Source organism: Barbatula barbatula (genome assembly GCF_947034865.1).
Source record: "Barbatula barbatula genome assembly, chromosome: 2".
Taxonomy (NCBI): domain Eukaryota; kingdom Metazoa; phylum Chordata; class Actinopteri; order Cypriniformes; family Nemacheilidae; genus Barbatula; species Barbatula barbatula.
Window position 1 is genome coordinate 25437697 of NC_136767.1, and position 20569 is coordinate 25458265.

General features: G+C 36.4%; 1 protein-coding gene across 2 annotated transcripts in view; it reads left to right on the plus strand.

Annotated features, from left to right (window-relative positions):
- Positions 1–14705, plus strand: part of galnt9 (polypeptide N-acetylgalactosaminyltransferase 9) — a 77171-nt gene extending 62466 nt beyond the window's left edge. Inside the window, exons 7-11 of one of the 2 annotated variants that reach the window (XM_079451312.1) lie at positions 2978–3163; positions 6336–6473; positions 8978–9073; positions 12513–12680; positions 13502–14355. In XM_079451312.1, coding sequence (XP_079307438.1) covers positions 2978–3163; positions 6336–6473; positions 8978–9073; positions 12513–12680; positions 13502–13648 — 735 coding nt within the window. In that variant the 3' untranslated portion in view covers positions 13649–14355. Of the gene's footprint in view, positions 1–2977; positions 3164–6335; positions 6474–8977; positions 9074–12512; positions 12681–13501 lie in introns of both variants that reach the window. The other variant, XM_079451313.1, reaches the window with a different exon arrangement.
- The last annotated feature ends 5864 nt before the right edge of the window (positions 14706–20569 follow it).

Here is a 20569-nt window from a genome sequence, read left to right on the forward strand (position 1 = left end):
TGAAGTTTTCGCGGCAGTTCCAGCGAAACGTAGGCAGGGACTATTTCTAGTGACGTAGATACGCAGCGGTTACAGACTCGGACTAGGTCACGTCTCGTTTGTGTGATTCGGAGTCGACTACCTTTTTTACAAGCCAATAACTTTCTTATTCATTTACCTTCGGACTTACAACTTGGAAGACTGCTTACTTTCAAACATGGCAACATGACACACTGCATGAAATGTAATTTTAATCATCTAATGTTACTTACTATTTAGGTATTCACCCTCATGCTGTTTAAAACCTGTATATGACTCTTTCTTCTGTGGAATACAGATGAAGATACTTTGAGAAATGTTTCAGTGTTTTGTATTCACACAGTGGACATCAATGGCAATCTTGTTTAGTTACCAACTTTCTTCAAAACATCTTTTGTGTTCTGAAGAGAAAGAAAGTCATACAGGTTTGGAATTCAATTCATTTCAATTCAATTTTATTTATATAGCGCTTTTCACAATTTGCATTGTTCCAAAGCAGCTTTACAGGGGAAAAACAAAAAACCCAAGAAAGGGTAAAACACACTACATGGTGTGTTATATTATAAATCCAATTATTCTAGTAAATAATATCTAATGTCAGCTTCTCCTGGTGGTTTATTTATCATATTTGCATTAAGTGAATGCTTGGCTGAAAAGATGTATCTTTAATCTAGATTTAAATTGGGCGAGTGTGTCTGATCCTCGAATAATGTCAGGAAGGCTATTCCAGAGTTTAGGTGCTACGTATGAGAAAGCTCGACCCCCTTTGGTGGATTTAGTTATTCTAGGTATTATCAAAAGTCCTGCATTTTGAGATCTTAGAGAGCGTGATGGGTTGTAGTATGATAGAAGCTCTGTTAGGTAGGTAGGGGCTAAACCCTTTAAGGCTTTATAAGTGATTAAAAGAACTTTAAAGTCAATACGATACTTAATGGGTAGCCAGTGAAGGGTTGATAAAATTGGGGTTATGTGATGGTATTTTCTGTACCTGGTCAGAACTCTGGCAGCTGCGTTCTGAACTAACTGTAGTTTGTTTATTGATGATGCAGGACAACCACTAAGTAGAGCATTACAGTAGTCAAGTCTTGAGGTCATAAATGCATGAATAAGCTTCTCCGCGTCAGCAACACACAGAATATTTCGTAACTTGGCAACATTTCTTAGGTGAATGATATGACAGTAAATAAATGATGACATCATTTTTATGTTTGAGTGAACTGTCACTTTAATTGTAAGAGTCATTAAAGCCAGCGAAATTGAAACGTAAGATGCAAGCACAAGAGAAAATGTACAAAGCAGACTTCTTTGAACTTTCACCTCAGCTTGTCATCACTGCAGAACTGTTTCTGTTTTATAATGGCATTCGTTTTTCTGCTTGTTTTTCTATATTTCTGCGATGTGTAGGCAGACACACATAGCCTGTGTCAGCATAACAGCGTGACTGGTGGGTCTCGAGGGAAAACCATATTTACGCTCGTTCTTCCACCCGTTCGTTTATCACTCCCTGTTTCACTCATCTCAGCACAAACTAATGGCCCTTAACATTTAATTGCTGTATCAAGCGCGCACAAACACTTTGTATTATTAAAGGGGGCAAACCTCAATGGAAAAGTAACTGCCCCAAATAAAAAGCAGTTCATTTGGAGAGCGATCTGTTCAGTAGGTTGGAATTTAGATGGCAGTGTTTGGCTTTCAAGGTCTGTAAAATGCATATTACTTCCCTGTGGTTTTATGCTTATTATCACAATTGCGGTAGTCAACATAATGCAAGAAATAAGCAGAAATACCGTTGGAAACTAAGCAGTTGTTATTCTTACTGCGTTACCCTAGAAGCTAATGATGGCTGCATGAAACGTTAAAGGGATAGTTCACTCTGAAAGTTCTCATCAAAAATGAAAGACACAATTTTCTCAGAACGAGGTTAGAAGTTATAGAAACTTAGTCGGGACCACCACACAAAGCAAATGGTAAAAGCTAATTTGCTCATACCAAGGCTGTACAGTGCGACATATGTCACACATGCTACAAAACAATTGGTATTTGCAACGAACACATTTAATAGTGTAGCACGCGAGCGATACAGTTTGGCAGGTGCATTAGACAGACCGCTTGTTTGTGTGAAGTGCGTTTTTCGATGAGTTAATCTAGTGGCGCGCCACTATTTATTTTCGTTGAAATTTAGTTTTAAAACTTGTTTTCCGGCTTCAACGAGTCCATTGTTCTAGAGCCCTATGATCTGCGAGATGTGGGGAAACATGGGAGGAATGACGAAAATGGAATTCTACTTTTTAAATATGTCCTCTGCAGCGGCTTGTTCTGTGTGTCTATGAGTGAATGAGCTGCACAGTTTAACATGTTACAGGCGTGACGCTCACGAACACATGAACATACAACGGACATGAACGCATGAACTTCATCTACAGAGTTGTTCTAAGTTTATTTTACAAGCCTTTTACTGTTCGAGTGAAGCTACCAAACACACTAAAACTCAAGCGTCTTCGCTACGACCCGCCAAAATAAAAGTCCAGGTGATAAAATTATTAATTTGTAAATTCATAAACTGTAGTAAACACTATAGTATATTTTAATATTTACTATAAGAAGGTTCAAAAATTATATGGTACACAAATTTTTGCTGCAGATTACTGTACTGAATACTATAGTATATTACTGTTTATTTATGGACAAATGTATTTACTACTGTATAGTAAAGCATTGAAAATACAGAACTCAGTTATAGCGTTGGATAAACTTATTGTCCTTTTTACCTGTTACGTGTCTATTTATGTAATGACCTGCAGACAGGTATAACAGACGTATACTTGTGCTACAACTGTTTGGCCCGTGCTACAAAAGTTTAAACCATCGGTTTCACCGGTGCTACGTGCAAAAAACGTTAACGACAGCCCTCCATACTGTAAATGCTTACTTTTAAAAAGTATTTTCTTTCTCTATACAGGTCTGGCAATGTGGCGGCAGTATGGAGGTCCTTCCATGTGCTAGAGTGGCGCACATTGAACGCACAAAGAAACCCTACAACAATGACATTGACTACTACGCCAAGCGAAACGCATTGAGAGCGGCCGAAGTCTGGATGGATGAGTTTAAATCCCATGTTTACATGGCCTGGAATATTCCAATGAATGTAAGTTACACTTCCAGCACTCACTTTCACCCAACCTCATTTGTCGAGCCAATGGTGAATGGAAAACAATTGCGGTGATTAATTTTGTCTCGATTCATGTACTGTCGTCTTTTACACGAGGCACAATGCACAGCGCGAGATTGTAAATGAAGTTTGGCAACTTGTCAGAGTCGGTTTTAATCTGCACACAATTACCACAGTCATTTTACAATTGTTTCCACGGCATTGAAATTAAATGGAGAGCAAATAAACTTTTGATTTTATATTCAGCCAATTGACTGAAACTTTTATCCAAAACAACTTACAATGCATTTCGATTTTCCGATACTCAGTTTCTATTTTCGATCCCGATAGCCGATTATGCAGAGTGATACCTGCCGATATCGATTCTGAAGATTAAATTAATAATTCTTAACTTTCTGAATGTTATTAATTCATATAATGACTATTAATATTTAACATCAAGCTGGTGATGTATCTGACAGGATATCACCAACTCATCTGTTTTTAAACCATTGGCGGATAATTTGCTTTTATTGACCGATAATTGGAAGAAATGTTGGTGCATCTCTAATTCCTTCCATGCATTTTCACACATTGTGTGTTCCTTGGGGATCGAATCCATAACTTCTATTTCTATCTTTTTTTGTACAAACAGAGCTGCAGAAACACTTGTTTCAGACAGATATTGTGTAATTATATGTAAGGTTTTTCCATCACACATTTGACCTGGGTAATTTGTGAAAGTATTATGCAGTGTTAAGCTTAGCTATAATTGTATTCATTTTATAACTTCACTGTTAATTTATTTTAATGATTCATGATCTGTAAACAGTTCTTTTCTCAGTGAAAGATAAAGCGGGCATAGAGTAATTTATCAAAAGCATGCGCTTAAGCCATTTAAAGGTTTAATTGCACTGAAGTACTTCAGGAATAGCCTTGGACAGTAAATATAATGAGATACTTCACCTTTTAACAGCTATGTATCAACACTTTTTCACAGAAAACAAGCACACAATAGCTTACAGTAGCAAGTGCATGTATTCATTCTGCCGCAGTGTTAATTCCATTCTTCTTTATTGTAGTGCATTAATTATATAACAGCTGCCTCTGTTTTTAAAGGGGTCTTCATGAATAATAGAAACATAAAACAGTTCTTTTAAAATGAACTTACTATTTCTTTAAATGACTTATATAAATATTGTTTTACTTACTTTAAGAAGTTCAATGTTTACACGTAAAATATTATACTCTTCAAAAGGTTCTTCGAGGAAAGAAGAACCTTTGGTTCCATAAAGAACCTTCAACATATGAAGAACTTTTCTGTTTCACAAAAGGTGAAAAGGTTTTACATATTATAAAAAAGTAAGAAAGAGATTGATCTTAAAACAACCTTTTGACTCAACAAAAATGGTTCTTCTATGGCATCGCCCTCAGTGTGGGGCTGATATTATGGGCTGTCCAACACTTCAGAAGTGTATATTTATCGTTTTGTTCTTTTCTGAAAAATACTGTCCTCACGAACCAAGTTCCAGACGTAGTCACCCATCAACGATCAACCATCTTTTTCCTACTGACAGTGACCATAGGAAAAAAAATGCTAAAAAATGAATGCTACATGGAGATATATATTACCAAAATAGTCAATTTTGACCTCCAACAATAACAAAAACAGAATAATCAGGGTGAAAGGAATATTGTGCAGCATTCCATTTTGCTTTTCCATTTTTTCCATTATTTCTTTTAGTTTTTCAGTTCAATTTAAGTTAAAATACTTTTTTTATTGTTTATGTTGTTTCAGAAGTCAGTAAGTAATCATGACAAAACGATTGTGCTTTTTTCATAATAGTGCAGCACTCAAAGGAAATGAAATGAAACTACTGTCATGTTTTTAATCATGTGCATTCGCTTATGGGCACGAAGGTCCATGCTATGCTAGTAATGAATCTGGATTTACAGACACATGATATCACGACAATGCACAATCCCAGGCGCTAGTCTTTTCACAAGCACTACTGTTATTCTGTGCTGGGACACGAAAAGACATGAAAAAAGTGCTTTATTTTACAGAATGAATCAGACTTGAGCAAAACATCTAACGTAGCGAAATGTTTGAGATTCTTTACAGTGTTGCATTTGCAAATAATATGTTTTATACACTGAGATACAGTACCAAAGACTACTATTGGATGCTTTTTGTTCTAAGATTTGTAAAGTTCCGACCTGCAGGGGCTACAGTAAGTCATCCACACCCGGACCCCTTAAGTACCAATGTGTTAACTTTAGAGATTCCGATTTATTTTCCGAGTGTGTTTCTGAATCCCGGCATGCTGTTTTGAAGTTCTTTGCATCAATCCGCTGTGCATGCTTACGTAAGCTCAATCATTGCTGCTTGTAATTAAACAGATGATTAGCATGTTAGTGGCTCTTAATGAAAGGCAATTTTCAGGTAGATTAGAGCTCTTTTGTTGATGTGCTATGACTTATTGATGCAGCAAGGTGAGTCAATTTCAATGTCACAAGCGACATAATTAAAAATAAAAAGCTGATCTTGCACAGCGTGAATTTAACAGCAGACTGTAGATACCGCAGTCCAGCTATAGATGCATAAAGCAATAGTTGTGTAAATAGTGTGCTTAATTTCTTTAGTACTGTGATCTCTCAAAAAGATTATTAGTGTGAAGTCTCAAAAACGTTTCACTTAGTCTGGGTACTTGATCATGATGTTAAGATTGAACGTAATACATGCTGAAAAAATTGCTAAAGAAATAGTTCACTCAAAATGCGTATGTCCTTTCAAAACTCCTAAACAACACCTACAAATAAGAATATAGGATTTTCACTTTGTAAAAAAAGCATATTGTGACCAGCCAAGCTAAAAAATGGCAAACTTTGTTATAGTACGACTGTACAAATTTCACTTTAGTTGTTGCAAAAAGCTATTCAATAACTTCAGTAGACAGAGGTCATACTCACTACAAAAATGCTTGTTTTGTAAACCTTGAGAGCTCCTGGGTTCAAAACGCTTGTATGGAAAAGAACAGAAAGATTTTATATTTTGTGTTCCAAGGTGGAACAGCGGATGGTTTGTGAACCGAATTAATGCATTTATTGTTTTGTATAAAACAGTGCCTGTGAAATGACAATAAAGTGTCTCTTTGTGTTTATCCAGAACCCTGGAGTGGATTTTGGGGACGTGTCAGAGCGTATTGCGCTGAGGAAGAAAATGAACTGCAGGAGCTTCCGCTGGTACCTGGAGCATGTCTATCCTGAGATGAGAATCTACAATAACACCATCACTTACGGAGAGGTAATAAAGACACATCAACCTTTTATGCACATTTTAAACCAATAAAACCTTTGACGGGAAGGTTTGTGCTTTCACACACTGTTAGTTTTATGTCTTCATACTTCCATGAAGAATGTGAACAATTTATCATTCACAGATTGAGTGGAGCAGATGTTTCAGAACCAAAGCAGCTTACTTGAGTTTAAAGTGACAGTGTCGGTTTTAAGCTTTTATACCCAGATGTTACATTTAAAGTTACAGTCACACAAGACTTAACATTGATAAACTTTTGAATGTGGGATGCGAAAAAAATGCTTAAGTGGAGACCAAACTTGCTAAGTCCTCCAACTCGATCACATTGGTCGTTTTCAAAGTTTCCCAAATACGACCCCGTGGAGCGTTTCCTAAAATAGCGCCTCTACAGGCAGCAGGAGCTTTTGTCGACGTTCATTATAAAATCATATAAAATCATATCATTTTGCAATGATGAGACGTATTGGAGTGTGATTTTCACTTTAAACTGTCAGGATGAACTCTATTATTTTTTTTTTACAAATTACACCATTCACGCATTTTGAGCAAGAAACTTAACCCGTTTATTTATTGTATTACTTAAAACACAGAACATAAAACAGTCACAATTGTTTTTCAAAACATACAAATATTCCAAGTGTACCGAGGTCAAACGATAAATTAAGCATCATCTGCAGTGTATCTTCACGTCCTGTGAACTTCCGGTTTTAACACAAATTTAAAATTACCGTCAGACGAAGTGATAGGTCAGCTGTGATTGTGAGAAAACATTTGTTTTCTTTTGTCAATTTATGCAATAAATGAATGTTACTGTACATTCACACGTGTTGCGTTTTGTAAGGTTGAGTAGTATTTAGGTTTAAGGGTGGGGGTTGGGTTAGGGGTTAAAAAATATCTTTAAAACTATAAATATTGATGAAATTATTGATACTATAATAAATACGAAGAATTAAATCCATAAAAAGTGAACGAGCTAAAGCAATGGAATGACTGTACTTCATAATTAGCTGCTGGTGCATACGTAACTGTTGGTCATAATAAGGTGCTTGTACAAACTACTGACTTGGTCGATTTTGTGGGAGGACAGTCTGGAAAGTGCACAAAAAGGTCTGTAACATTCAAAGATTGTTATTTATAAAAATTGCTGTTACCAGCATGGGTCCAACAATACAAACAATGATTCATATTTTTAATATATTACAGACTTATGTACCCACCAGATCCCTTCGCTCGACGTCTTTTAATGCCATCCAAAAAAGGGATTCTCACGCCCCTTTTCTGGATCTGTTCCACACTTGTGGAATAATCATCCCGCTGCTAAAAGATCAGCAGATTCTGTAGCAATCTTTAAGAATTGGATGAAAACACATCTCTTCCGTCAGCACCTGACCGATCAGTTATGACTTCTATCTCTTTTCTACTCTTTCTATCCTTAAATAAAACATAGCTGTGGTAGCTAGGCTAGATGAGACCAGTTTTACTGCGCTTATGCTTTTTGTTGTCCCTATGTTGTGCCAATTGCTTCTATAGTCACCTCATTTGTAAGTCGCTTTGGATAAAAGCGTCTGTTAAATCACTAAATGTTATTAATATATCGGTTGAATAAGAAAAGTGACCATTGCATGCATAAATGCATACTACAATTCCTTTGTTTTGAAATCACAACAAGCAAAAAGTGACTAATATCCACTTCCCCAACATAACCTAAAGATTGCATTATGCATGGCCTGAAATGCACAATTTTAGTACGAATTAGCAAAATAGCAGCAACACAACAGAAATGTAAAGATAATTGGTCTCCATAGCAACATTGTAGCAAGCATTGGCATTAGATCCAATTTCCTCATAATGAGATTTAATGAGGCTGCTATTAGCTTTGGAGTGTTAGTGGGTAGTAAGAGTCAGGTGTGTGTGTGTGTGCGGGCGTGCGTGTGCATTGAAATTCAACAGGACTGAATCTCAACAGAAATCGTACAGTATTTACAATTTGTGAATGGAAAAATTAGACCTGCATTTGTAAATTGATCCCTTTACTGCAGGGGTGGAAAATCTATAGTCTCATTGCAATAGTTTGTCTCTGAATATATCCCTCCACAAGACCACACATTCAGCACGTCTCTTGCTCTGTCCAGTATTAGGTTTTATGAATGGTCAATGCTGTCATCTCAAAAACAGGTTTCCACCGGTAACGCGCGCGTGTGCATTTATTATCAAGCTGCAAAAAAACGCAATTTCTACCGAAAATGAATGTGTGAGTTCAGGTTTGAATGTATTGATTTCTTGTCCCAAAAAACTGAAAAAAAAGCTGAAGAAAGAGTAATATACAGGTTTTTGAACGACATATGACAGAATACGTTTTTTAGGGTGAACTATACCTTTTAGGGCTTTTCTATATATTATTATTATCTTAGTATATTAGTTAGGACATCCAATAGATGAAATGTCCTCAGTAATATACTAACAAACTGTTTTTTTGTGTGTTTGTTTATCAGGTGCGAAACAGTAAAGCCAGCGGCTACTGCCTTGACCAGGGGTCAGAGGATGATGACAGGGCGATACTCTACCCATGTCACGGCATGTCATCACAGGTTAGTGTGCTCACATTTTTTTAAGTTATATTTGGGGGGTTATATTTATGCCTTTATTTAACAGGGAAGTAAAGATTTTTGACAGGAAAGAGCAGGGTGGAGTGAGGGGATCGGCAGAGGACCTTGAGCCGGGATAAAACTCAGGTCGCCGGAGGCATAGTTGCGCCATGTGTCAGAGCACCGATCACAAGGCTATCGGCTCTGAAACACTTTCAGTTATAGCTACATTGGAACCTCTGCAGAAATACGGTCCGATCATACAATTATATATCTTTTAAAGGCTCAAAAGCTTTTGTTGGTTTTGAGGGGCTACTGTAGAAACTACACGGCGAATTCCATTTAAGGGGACCCGCAGTGTATGTAGATAGAAATAGTTCATTCTGAGGTAGTAAAACATAACGCTTCATTGTGTAAGCTCTTTATACATCTCTGAAAACGTATGTATGTATATTATATTGCATTTCTGTCAATATATACTCCAAAAAATGACACATTGGACCTTTAAGCCTTTGTTGTCTTTTGAGATCTAAATGTATTTGATAGGAACCTTATCTATGATAGTCTTGATTTGTTTAAAGCCACAATATTAAGATTAGTGGTGGATCTATATGGGATTTTCAATGATGGATTCTGAAGCGATTCCATTTGGTTCCCCTAAATCCTGAATTTGTGGTTACATCATGGCATTTAAATTACATTTATGTTCTGGCCAGCAGCCAAGTGTATTCAGCGCATGTAAAGCTGGTTTAATGAAATCAAGTTCAGGACATATGTAACATCAGTCTGGGGAAAGTAAATGTGTCATTTCCTCCAGCGCAAACACTCTTGATGTGATTTGCGAGAATTAAATGAGATTTGTAATTGAAACATGTCCTTTCAACCTCAATATAGACGTGTTGGTGGCGCATTGCGCCATTGTCTGGAGACAGACAGCAGCTTGGAGTAGAATTACCCAAAGATCGTATCTCAATTTCTGTAGTTGTCCGCTCATAACTGCCTGCCGGGCAAAATAGTGGATTATTTTTCATAAATTTTTGGTTTAGATGTGACTGCAGCATTTGATATTTTCATTTATTTGGATTAAATAGATATGAAATAATCAATCAGCTGACCTTTGACGGCGTGCCGTGAGCTTCTCATTGTCATGCATGCACAATAGAGGCATGATGCAGTGAACAATTTGAAATACAATCTCAGTCTCTCTTGCTCACTCTGTGAGCGAATGACAGTCCTAGTCCATAATCCATGCCTGAGGGAAATAAAGCAATTGAAGTGTATTCCCATTGTATCGTCAAATTACAATAAAGGCTGGTTATACAGGATACAGCTAAGCTTCATTTTGCCATTTCCCTGCCCAAAGACAAATTAAAAACAAAATAATTCGTGCCCACGTGCCCTTGTAATAACAAACCGCACAAATAATTTAATTAGTCCTTTATTCGCGAAACATTTTTAATTTTAAGGTGAAAAAAAGTTTTACAAAGATATTTATGTACTTTTTCAGATATTTACATTTTTAATATCAACTCAATATGCTGTGTTGCCTCACAGCTTTGTTTTATGAATTTTTATAAAACGTCTATCCTGCTTTAGGCTTTACATGCATATCATTTTGTTAATTTTGCTCTTTGGTTAAATTCCGAGCTTGTAAGTCATACTCCCGTCAATAAATGATTGTGTGAATACTTTCTAAAATGAGGCTCAGTGGTCCTCTAGAGGGCTACTTGTTGGTAACATACATTCAAACTTTAAACATGTGATGCCTTATTATATATTCTTTCAGATATTAAAGCTTATAACACTTGCTAATAATAACCTTTCATGACGATGTAGCACTTGGCTGATCGGTATAGTCACAGATTTGTCAGCTGTCTTGAGCATTATTGGTGAGCCCTGTGTTCAGCGGGCACCTTGGTTGGAGACCACTGGGTTAGAGCATGGTGCTAGCAACGCCAAGGTCATGCGTTCTATCCCAGGGGAGTGCACATGGTCAGAAACAAATGTATAGAACAATGCAATGTAACTCGCTTTGGATAAAAGCGTCTGCCAAATGCATAAATGTAAAGAGTTTATTTGCCAAAACAAATTTGAACATTTTTTTAAATCATGTTTTATTATGTTATCATGTTTTTAGGTGTATTCTTTTGAGTTATTATTATTTAATCAACCCCCGGTTTTATAATTATTCATTGGAATGCACAATAAAAACATAATTACATTTTATGTATGTTATCATGTTTTTGACAACTTTTTAATTCTGCTTTTTAAAGAAATGACAGAAACGTGTCCCACGGCTTACTTTAAGAGATACTGGGCCTATATAAACTGCACTGTGTCTCCTATTTGTCATCCTTTCGATACAAACCCTGTTGCGGCGTCCCTGTGAATCCGTCTGCGTGTGGTCCTATAAGTGAATCTGTCTCTTTTGAACTGGAATAAGGTTGCAGCATGCGTAAAGATGCGCTCGCTCTATTGTCCTAATGCTATGTTCACCTCGGTCACCAGACAATTACCAGCGCTTCTATAGATTAACTTGACACAATAGAGCAAGCTTGACTTCCATTGAATTTCAGCTTGTACTTCATTAGATTTTGATGACCTTGGGATATGATATCTCAAAGATTGACTTTCAGCTGAATTATTGACCCGTGTTATTCGGTACGGCGTACTTACTGTAATAGGTAGCTGATATCTGAACCTATTTTAATCTTTCCAGAAGTCAGAGTATTAAGTGTTGTAAAATTAGTGTTCAAATGAAGTGTTCTTTGTGATGTAAAGATGATCGTATAGGAAAGTACTGCGGTTGCTTCCGTGATGTGATTTTTACAATGACTGGACCATGGACCAATTTCCTCTCAATGGTTATGTTTCTATAGACTTATATCACCGAATAGGCTTATAAAGTTTATTAACAACATCATGGAGAAGTTATTGCACTGCTTGCGAATCTGCAATGTATTGATATTAGTTTGTTCTAAAACTTAAGTATATTTAATTTAGTTATATTTAAATTACTTTTTATTAAATATGTAATATTAGACTTTCACATTCTTCTTCTCGATTAAAAATTCTTAATAAATGAAATGTAACCATTAATGCTGTAATTGTAATATCAGTATATTGAATTCAAGTATATCATTATATTCAGAATTATACTTTGGGGTGAACTATCACTTTAAATTGTGACTGGTCTTTTCTTTTTATTTAACCCCATCCTTTAAATTGTTTAGGCTATATGTCACGTTTTTGTGTTGGTGCTCATTCAAAGCTGGTAAAAAACAAGATTTACGTGTCATGGCAAAAGCACAGCAAAACTAAATCTGGTTTTAACAGATTTCTTTAATTATAAGCTTTAAAAGGGAAAAAAATTCTGTACATCACATATTCGCTTTTCTGGCCGGTTCAGATGTTTTACGCATGTTTTGTCATTTCATTTCAGCTGGCTAGGTACACCACCGAAGGCTTGCTGCAATTAGGACCCCTGGGGTCCACCACATTTCTGCCTGACACAAAATGCCTAGTAGATGATGGCAGGGGAAAGACTCCAAGCTTGAAAAAATGTGATGCTGTCACCAGGTCCTCGCAGAGGCTTTGGGATTTTACTCAGGTAAGAAACACTTGTATGCACTTATGCCGGATTTTGTTTACTTTCTGCTTCGTATTAATATTTAATGGCGTACTTCAGACTCAATAATATATTTAAATTCCCCTAAGCTTGCTGACATCAAAGCAAAACATTCCTTTTAAAATAAACACAAAATGTTTTAGAGAGTATTGTGATTACTAATCGTGTAGAAGTCATTGATATAAATAAAAAATATCTCATGAAAGTGAGATTTGGGAAAACTTAATTTTAAAAGTTGCCTTAAATTTTGAAATTGTATTAAATTGGCTTTATAATTTGACTTTACATTACTTTAACCTGTTAAAAAACACTTATGTGCAATACAAGTAGATTTTTCAGTTTAATATCATTTAAGTCTAATTTAAGTTCGAGTTTAATATACAATATTTTATATAATATACAAAGTTTATAACAATATAAGTTATAATTAAATATAAATAAATAATCATTGAAAATGTTAAGATTTGTACAGTGCAATGAGATATTTTATGGCACAGATAAACTATAGAACTTGGAATTCAAAATGGATTTACAAGCCATTTCAACAGTGGTGAATTGTAACTTGTGATAATAAACGGCAGAATTTTGATGACTTTAACTAATGTAAAAACGTTGAAAAAATACAACTACAACTAAAAACTACAACGTCCTCCTTATACATGCAATATCTTGTAAAATATTAATAAAAATCACTATCCAGCAAACACAAATTCTTGTACTATGGAGAGAAGAGAGTTCATTGATTATGTTTTCAAAATGTATTACGCTGAATGCATTTATGATGTTGAATATTTGTTTCCCAGAATGGCCCCATCATAAGTCGAGACACGGGGCGCTGTTTGGAGGTCGAAATGTCTAAAGAGGCAAACTTCGGTCTGCGGCTGGTAGTCCAGAGGTGCGCAGGGCAGAAGTGGATGATTCGAAATTGGATAAAACACCCCAGACACTGAGGACCATCTTAACTCACGGGCTCCCCGTACTGAAGAGCAGCCATAGACTCGAACCCTGAGTCAAAGGTTAAGAGCAGAACTAACGTGAGGAGCGCCGATAGCTCACGGACCCATTTTCAGGGTAAAATACTTTCAACAGAAACATCTAAAGATGAAATATAATCTTTGGATGTGGGCGACAGGCTGAACCAGAAAGCTATAATAAAAGCTTTCAATTTTGTCAAGCCGTCTTAGTGAAACTCAGAGAGGAATATTCAAAAGAGTTGAAGATAAACAAAGAGCGCGCAAACCTCTGAGTAAAGTCTTGAGTTTTACTTCTTATCAATTGCCATATCAACTCGTATTTCTTCAGGCTGTGAATTGCTTTGGATAATTTAATATCCGTGTTGAAACTTCAAATGTATATCCCAAGTGCTACGAGAAAAGAAAGTAGTTTAGACTTCAGTCAGACACAGTACTTGCATTTTCTTTCCTGGGTTTTCTTTTTTTGCTAATGCACAACAAAACCATGTGTTCACCCAAGGACTCATGTGCCTTTCTCCATCACAACAGGGAATGTTTATCCCTAAGCATGTACAAAGTATTTGATTTGAAATAAATGAAATGTGAATATAATGTTAAGAGGTCTTAGATACATGTTGTAAAATACTCAAAATGCGATAATCCAGGATAATCGAAGTAATAAAACCATTTTTTTCTTTTTGTACAATGTTGCTTAATGTGTCTTGTTTTGCGAAATACACTGGAATACTTGATTCTGATCATATGGTGCAGCAGTCTGATATTTTTCAGTTACCACCCTTTGTTAAAACAGCATCCTTATCACCAGGGTTTATTTTCTGGTAATAACCAATTTACTGTACTTTTTGCCTTCATTTTGCATATCTGGAGAAACGAAGTAAAGAACGATAAATACATTTCTTTGTAGGTGCCATTCGAGGAATCAGAGTATAAAAGGCTACAATTTGTTGTGATATATTTTCAAAATGATCACGTTTTGATGAAAGATTTTGAAGACAAGAGTAATGTGCACAAATAAAGAATTCCGAATGAAACCACAAATTTGTATCGATTTAAAAGGATTCATTTTGATTTGCAACTTGACATGCTAAATATCACGATACCCTATTAACTAGTTGCTAAAAACAAAGAGGCCAAAATTAAACATGTAAAATTTATTTTTGTTGCTCCAATTTACACTCAATGTTCACAGCAAAAAAATTTAAACCACACCCCCCCCCCCCCCAGGGCTTCCCAAAACTCAGCGGCATCTCCTTTCCTCCTAAATCTCACCCCTTTAAAAGTGTTATTGCTTTTTTATTGGTATATCCGCAGCTTTCTCATTCACCCTGAAAGCCACTGCATCCTTTCTCTCCTGCACGTATATATCTTGAGAAAGCGTGCCCTGGCCCGGCTACCTCAGAAGGCATCCAACTGCCAGTGCGTGGACCACCTGTGTGTACTTAAGGCATTTTTTAATTTGCTTTCAAGCTTGTTTACAAGGCGAGATCACTGAATCCTGCTCAGCCGGGCTTCAGGTGTTCGGCTCAAATTATTTGATAAAGAACAAGCCTCCACCGAAAGTACAAGAAGAAGATCCTATTTAAAACCACACCAGAGACTAGACAAATTCGCAGCTGATTCATGAATAGCGGCCGTGTGGTGCAATGAAAGAGGAATATTGGTGGGATGCCTGTGTTTTTGCTTATGCTCAAAGCTCTTCACACATTATTCTCAGTGATGAAGTCATAGGAGGAAACGCATAGGGAGCGAGCTTCAGTGAATCATTTCTCCATCTGCTTCCATTACAATGATCTAATGTTGTCTGGAGCCCACTGGGTACTGCAGTTCTGAGCCATGTGCTGAAGAGATGCTGATGAGAGTTTAGTGCAGTGATTTCTAGGGTTTGTGTGCCACAGAATGGTGTGGTACTTAAAATTGTTGCAGGGGGAACATGGCAGGATCTTGCTTTGTTAAACTTTGTTTAAACTTTAAACTTAATGTTATTGCAATAATTATATCAGGGCTGTGGAAAAATGAAGATGATCCAAAATGCAATTTACGCTAATATCTTAACACGTTATTTATTTATTTAGTTCATCACTTTAATATTATTATGATGTATAGATATTATGTATTTTAGATTAGAATAGTAGTAAGTTCTTTAAATGCGACAAAACTACAGGACCCATTACACAAATGATTTATTTAATAAAATTAACATACAACAAAATTAAACAGATAAAATTAAAATAATAATATGATATAATTTATATAATAATTATAATATATACTATTATACTACATCATAATATACTATTAATATTAACATTAATTAAATAAAATATAATTAGTTGTATATTATTAGACCCTAGCCAGGGTAATAAACAAACACAGACCGGAAGTTGGCTGCAGTCCAGATGCGAGCGTCCGATGAAATGGTCTACACACTGTAGTATATCATTATAGTATATATATGTGTATATGACAAGACAAACAGTTTTAAATACCGGTTGAGCTTTCAAGGTTCTTTAAATCATTGCAGTTGGGATTTTGACCCGATGAGATTTTCTATCACAATTACATGAATTACATGCCATTATTTCAGGCAAACACAGGTTGCCCCTGCATCGTGGGACCACTCAACCAAAAGTATTTGCCTAAAGTGCTGTATGCCTTTTTTTAAACCACCATAAGTTCTATCTACTACTTGACAAGTATTAATAAAACCAGCGTCCACCTGAATACACCTGTCTTTGGGACCGCTCTTGGTATATGTAAACAACAAGATACAAAAACTGTACGTGACTGCATTTTGTATATATACAGCTTTTATATACAGTTTGATCAACGTGGTTAAGGTTTGGTTGGTCAGTGTGGTTCAGTTAACTCCAGTAGAATTGTGAGAGCATAACTTGAATAGTAATCATACATTTTGGCAAAATGAAACTTTTTGTAAGTAAGTACAGCATAGTAGCCAGTTAGTTATTTTCAGACAAATAGGACCTTTTACATTAGGACTTAAACACCCTAAACTAAATGTACCTGATAATTGGCAATAAACATGATTCATTAAACCAACTCTGCCATATAAGGTGTTGTGTCTAAAGAATAGCAAAGCTTCTGACTTTATCTGCATACTGTCGGATATTCGTAAATATGATTGAAAATGTCTTCAGACATGAAATTGATTATTTTTTAAGTTCATACGCGGAGGACAAACAAATACATGTCTGGCCTCGACAGGATAAAAGCACACGCCGTAAAATGTTAATGTTTTCACTCCCGGGGTTGTTAAACATCTAGAGGACAAAAGGAGAGAAACATCTTTCAATTTACCCTAAGAGGCCCGTTCTAGCTTCACGTTTTTGACAAGGGCAACCGCCCTTACAGCACAAGAGACTGGAAACTGATGTGTGACTCACTTTATGCATTTCATTCTTTGACACTCAGGATGGATCGCAGGAGAAACTCACGAGGAGAGAAGGGCAGGGCGGCAATACTGTAGAGAGAACACGGATAGGACGAGACAAGCTGCTAAAGGATACTATCTTTGACGTGGGGAATTTCCAGCTTGATCTCACAAAAAATCTTAACTGTTTTAGGAGGTGGTTAATTCGTATGAATTTGTATAATGTGCCGGTTTGATTATTGTGGCTTTAAGCCATTAAGGCATCTGTTTTTATTTTGGGGTGTTTTTGCCTTTGTTTGGACAGCTTATTTTTTAGATAGGACGGGAAATGAAGTGGGCGAGAGAGGGGGGGTGGGGTCGGGAAAGGACCTCGAGCTGGGATTCGAACTCGGGTCGCCCGGAGCACAACAGCACTATATGTTGGAGCACTAACCACAGGGCCATCGGCGAAAAAGATTTTATTTTGTGAAAAGTGACTTGTGTAAGTAAAGAGCAGTATAAAGTCTCTTTTTCGTTTCTTAACATACACAGTTGACATTAATTTGCTCTTGGTGTGTTACGTGTGCCAAGTGTTGATCCTAAACGAGCACTTTCAACATAATTTTGAACGCTGTAGGTGGTCCACCAAAACTGTCTTCGGATCAGCGGGTAAAGTCGTGTTGTAAAGATGAGAATGTGAGACAACTGCTGAGACTGAACAGCTTGCAGAGACTGTAATGAGTTCTCCAGAGAGAGAGAGAGAAAGAGAGAGAGAGAGAGAGAGAGAGAGAGAGAGAGAGGGAGAGAGAGAGAAAGAGAGAGAGACTGCTTCAAGACACAATTAAGACCAGCCCCCGTGTGTGTGTGTGTGTGTTTGTGTGTGTGTGTGTGTGTGTGTGTGTGTACTTGTGTGTATTTATATGCACCTGAGAGATTATGACAATAATATAGTGGGAACAGGAAACAGTTAGTTGTTTACCGCTTAGATAAACTCATATATGAAAGACTCATGTGACACGTAGCAATTTGGTATACCCCACATATTTACTGTATGTAAATGAATTGTGGTAAATGATAGTAATCAGTGATAGAAACATGGGACAAGATTTTATTTTAAACATATATTTTACATAATTTGTAAACAAGATGGTCCTTTTCTTCCAGGGACAAACCTTTTTGATTCCATCTTTCTTTCTCAGAAGGTCATTGTCTGGTGTCCACAAGGAAGTTGCCCTACAATCGACCTTTACATTTTCCTGCCTCCTCCAGTTTGATTGTTTTGTTTTACAGTGCTTTAGCATTTAGAATATCACTGTTTACCCTGCAACAAACCTTCATACATTTTAAGATATTTTACCACAGATGCTCAAATCTCTGCACAGGCCGGATGGAGTTGCCGAAATTAGTTATAAGTGGACAGTCGATGACTCGTTCTTATCAACTTTGATCAAATCGTCTAGACTGTTTTGATCTAAAGCAGATGGTTCTCTAACTTTCCTCCATTGACTGAAAACTCTTAAAAACAAACTTCATGTCATAAAGGAACCCATTTTGGCTGTATGGTTCCAAAAAGAACCTTTAAGGAACCTTTCTGACTATACATAGTTAAGAAAGAAATCGTGCTCTGAAGGATTTTTGACTGAATAGCTTAAAAATGTTTTATTTATGCCATCACTGAACCTTATAGCAACTTTATTTTAAAGAGTGTATCTGTAAGTCTGGAACTTTCTCTTTGGTCTTGATACTCTTCACCTACTAAAGTAATCATCAAAAATGTAATTATAATATATATATATATATATATATATAATTAATTTTAATAATTTATAATATTTTTCCATTTATAATTTTTTTTCATTTATTTCATCCAAATGAATAAGTGAATGAATGTATGAATGAAGAAATAAAAATCTTAAAAAGTATGTCGAATTACTTTCAATTTACAGATGGGTATCGTAGTAGAAACAACACTAGGGTGAGTACACTCTAAAAACGCTGGGTTATTTTCAACCCAGCAGGTTCAAGGTTAATTTATAACCCAGTGGTTGGGTTCGCGTCCTGTTTTGATCCAACACTGGGTTGAAAATAAACTAGATTAATGGTGACATATTTCGTATGAGCTGTCTCTTTAAATCTGACTGTCTAATGCGTCCTACCATCACAGCATGCCGGTGGTCTCACATCTGGGTTTTTTCTTCAGTGATTTGATACGAGGGTCTCTCGTTGGCTCAGATGCAAGGTCGTTGACTGAGAGAGTCTGGCTGAATTGCAGGATAACTGGGTCATCTCTAAGTGGGGTTCACAGTACGTAAGAGCACTCGTATATGATTCTCAATGTCTTCATTCCCCATTTTTTCAATAATACGGTGCCACTTTTTCTCATAAGAAATCTCTGGCAGGGTTATTTCGCTTTAGGCTTTCAAATGGTTGTGGGTTTCTATCGATTCACGTCTCTGCCTTAAGTGTCCTTGGAACGATTTAAAATGAAGGGAAATAGGTCATCGGATACATGAGAGTAAAACCACGACCACCTTTATGTGTAATTTAAAAGCCGGTGTATTGCTTTATCTCCAGATATCTCAATGCTATCATGGTGAAAGATTTCACTGGGTCCTGTATCTTTCGATGTGTTGCTTCATTCACATCAAACGTATTCAAGTTAACAATACAATCTCTCTGCAAAGCTATCTGCATTCATTCTATTGAAAAGTCTTAACAATGCATTTAACAGTAGCGGTGCTAATTGTAAACAGAAACGATTGATCTGATGCATCCAATTCAACAGTGGCGGAAAAGCTTTTGAACCTTTTTCACTTAATGTCTCTGAGTGAATGAAAACTCCTCTTTTGTGCTAAAGCACCTTTGCTGCGAGGCTCTCAGGATGAGATGTCGATTTAAATGTGAATCTCTGTTGTAGGAATTCAAGGATATGGGCTGAGATTGAAAATCTAATTAAGAGCCAGTGCAATTATTCCACCTATTCATAAAAAGTTAGGGATCGTCTATAAATGAGATTTATTTTGAAAGTCAAGGGGCAAAAACAGACTTTATTTTAGACAAAACAGCTTTGATAGCGAGACTTCTTCTTACTTCAGTAACCGTTTCAAACTTTACATTAAGATTCCTTTTGTTCCATATTTATCTAAGACTCAACAAAGAACATGAAAACAGTGTGGTGGTATAAATAGAGTCTTGGTGATGGTGTGATCGCTGGCAGGTGAGGGGACGAGGTACAGGGGATGGAGTGTTGAGAATCGTGGGAGTTGTAGTCCGAGGGTTAAAACAGCCTGTATGTTAAAGAATCCAGTAAAAGCAATTCAATCCATTTTGTCATTCCAAACATTTGTATGACTTTCTGTCTTCTGTGGAACACAAAAGAAGATATTTTGATATATAAGATAAGATATATGATATATAAAAAGATCTCTGCAGTAAAATATGCACTTGCACGAAGCTATGTGACATAAGACACAATACTAGATGGCTACAAACTGGTTTAACACTTTATCTCAGTACAAGAGTACTCTGCA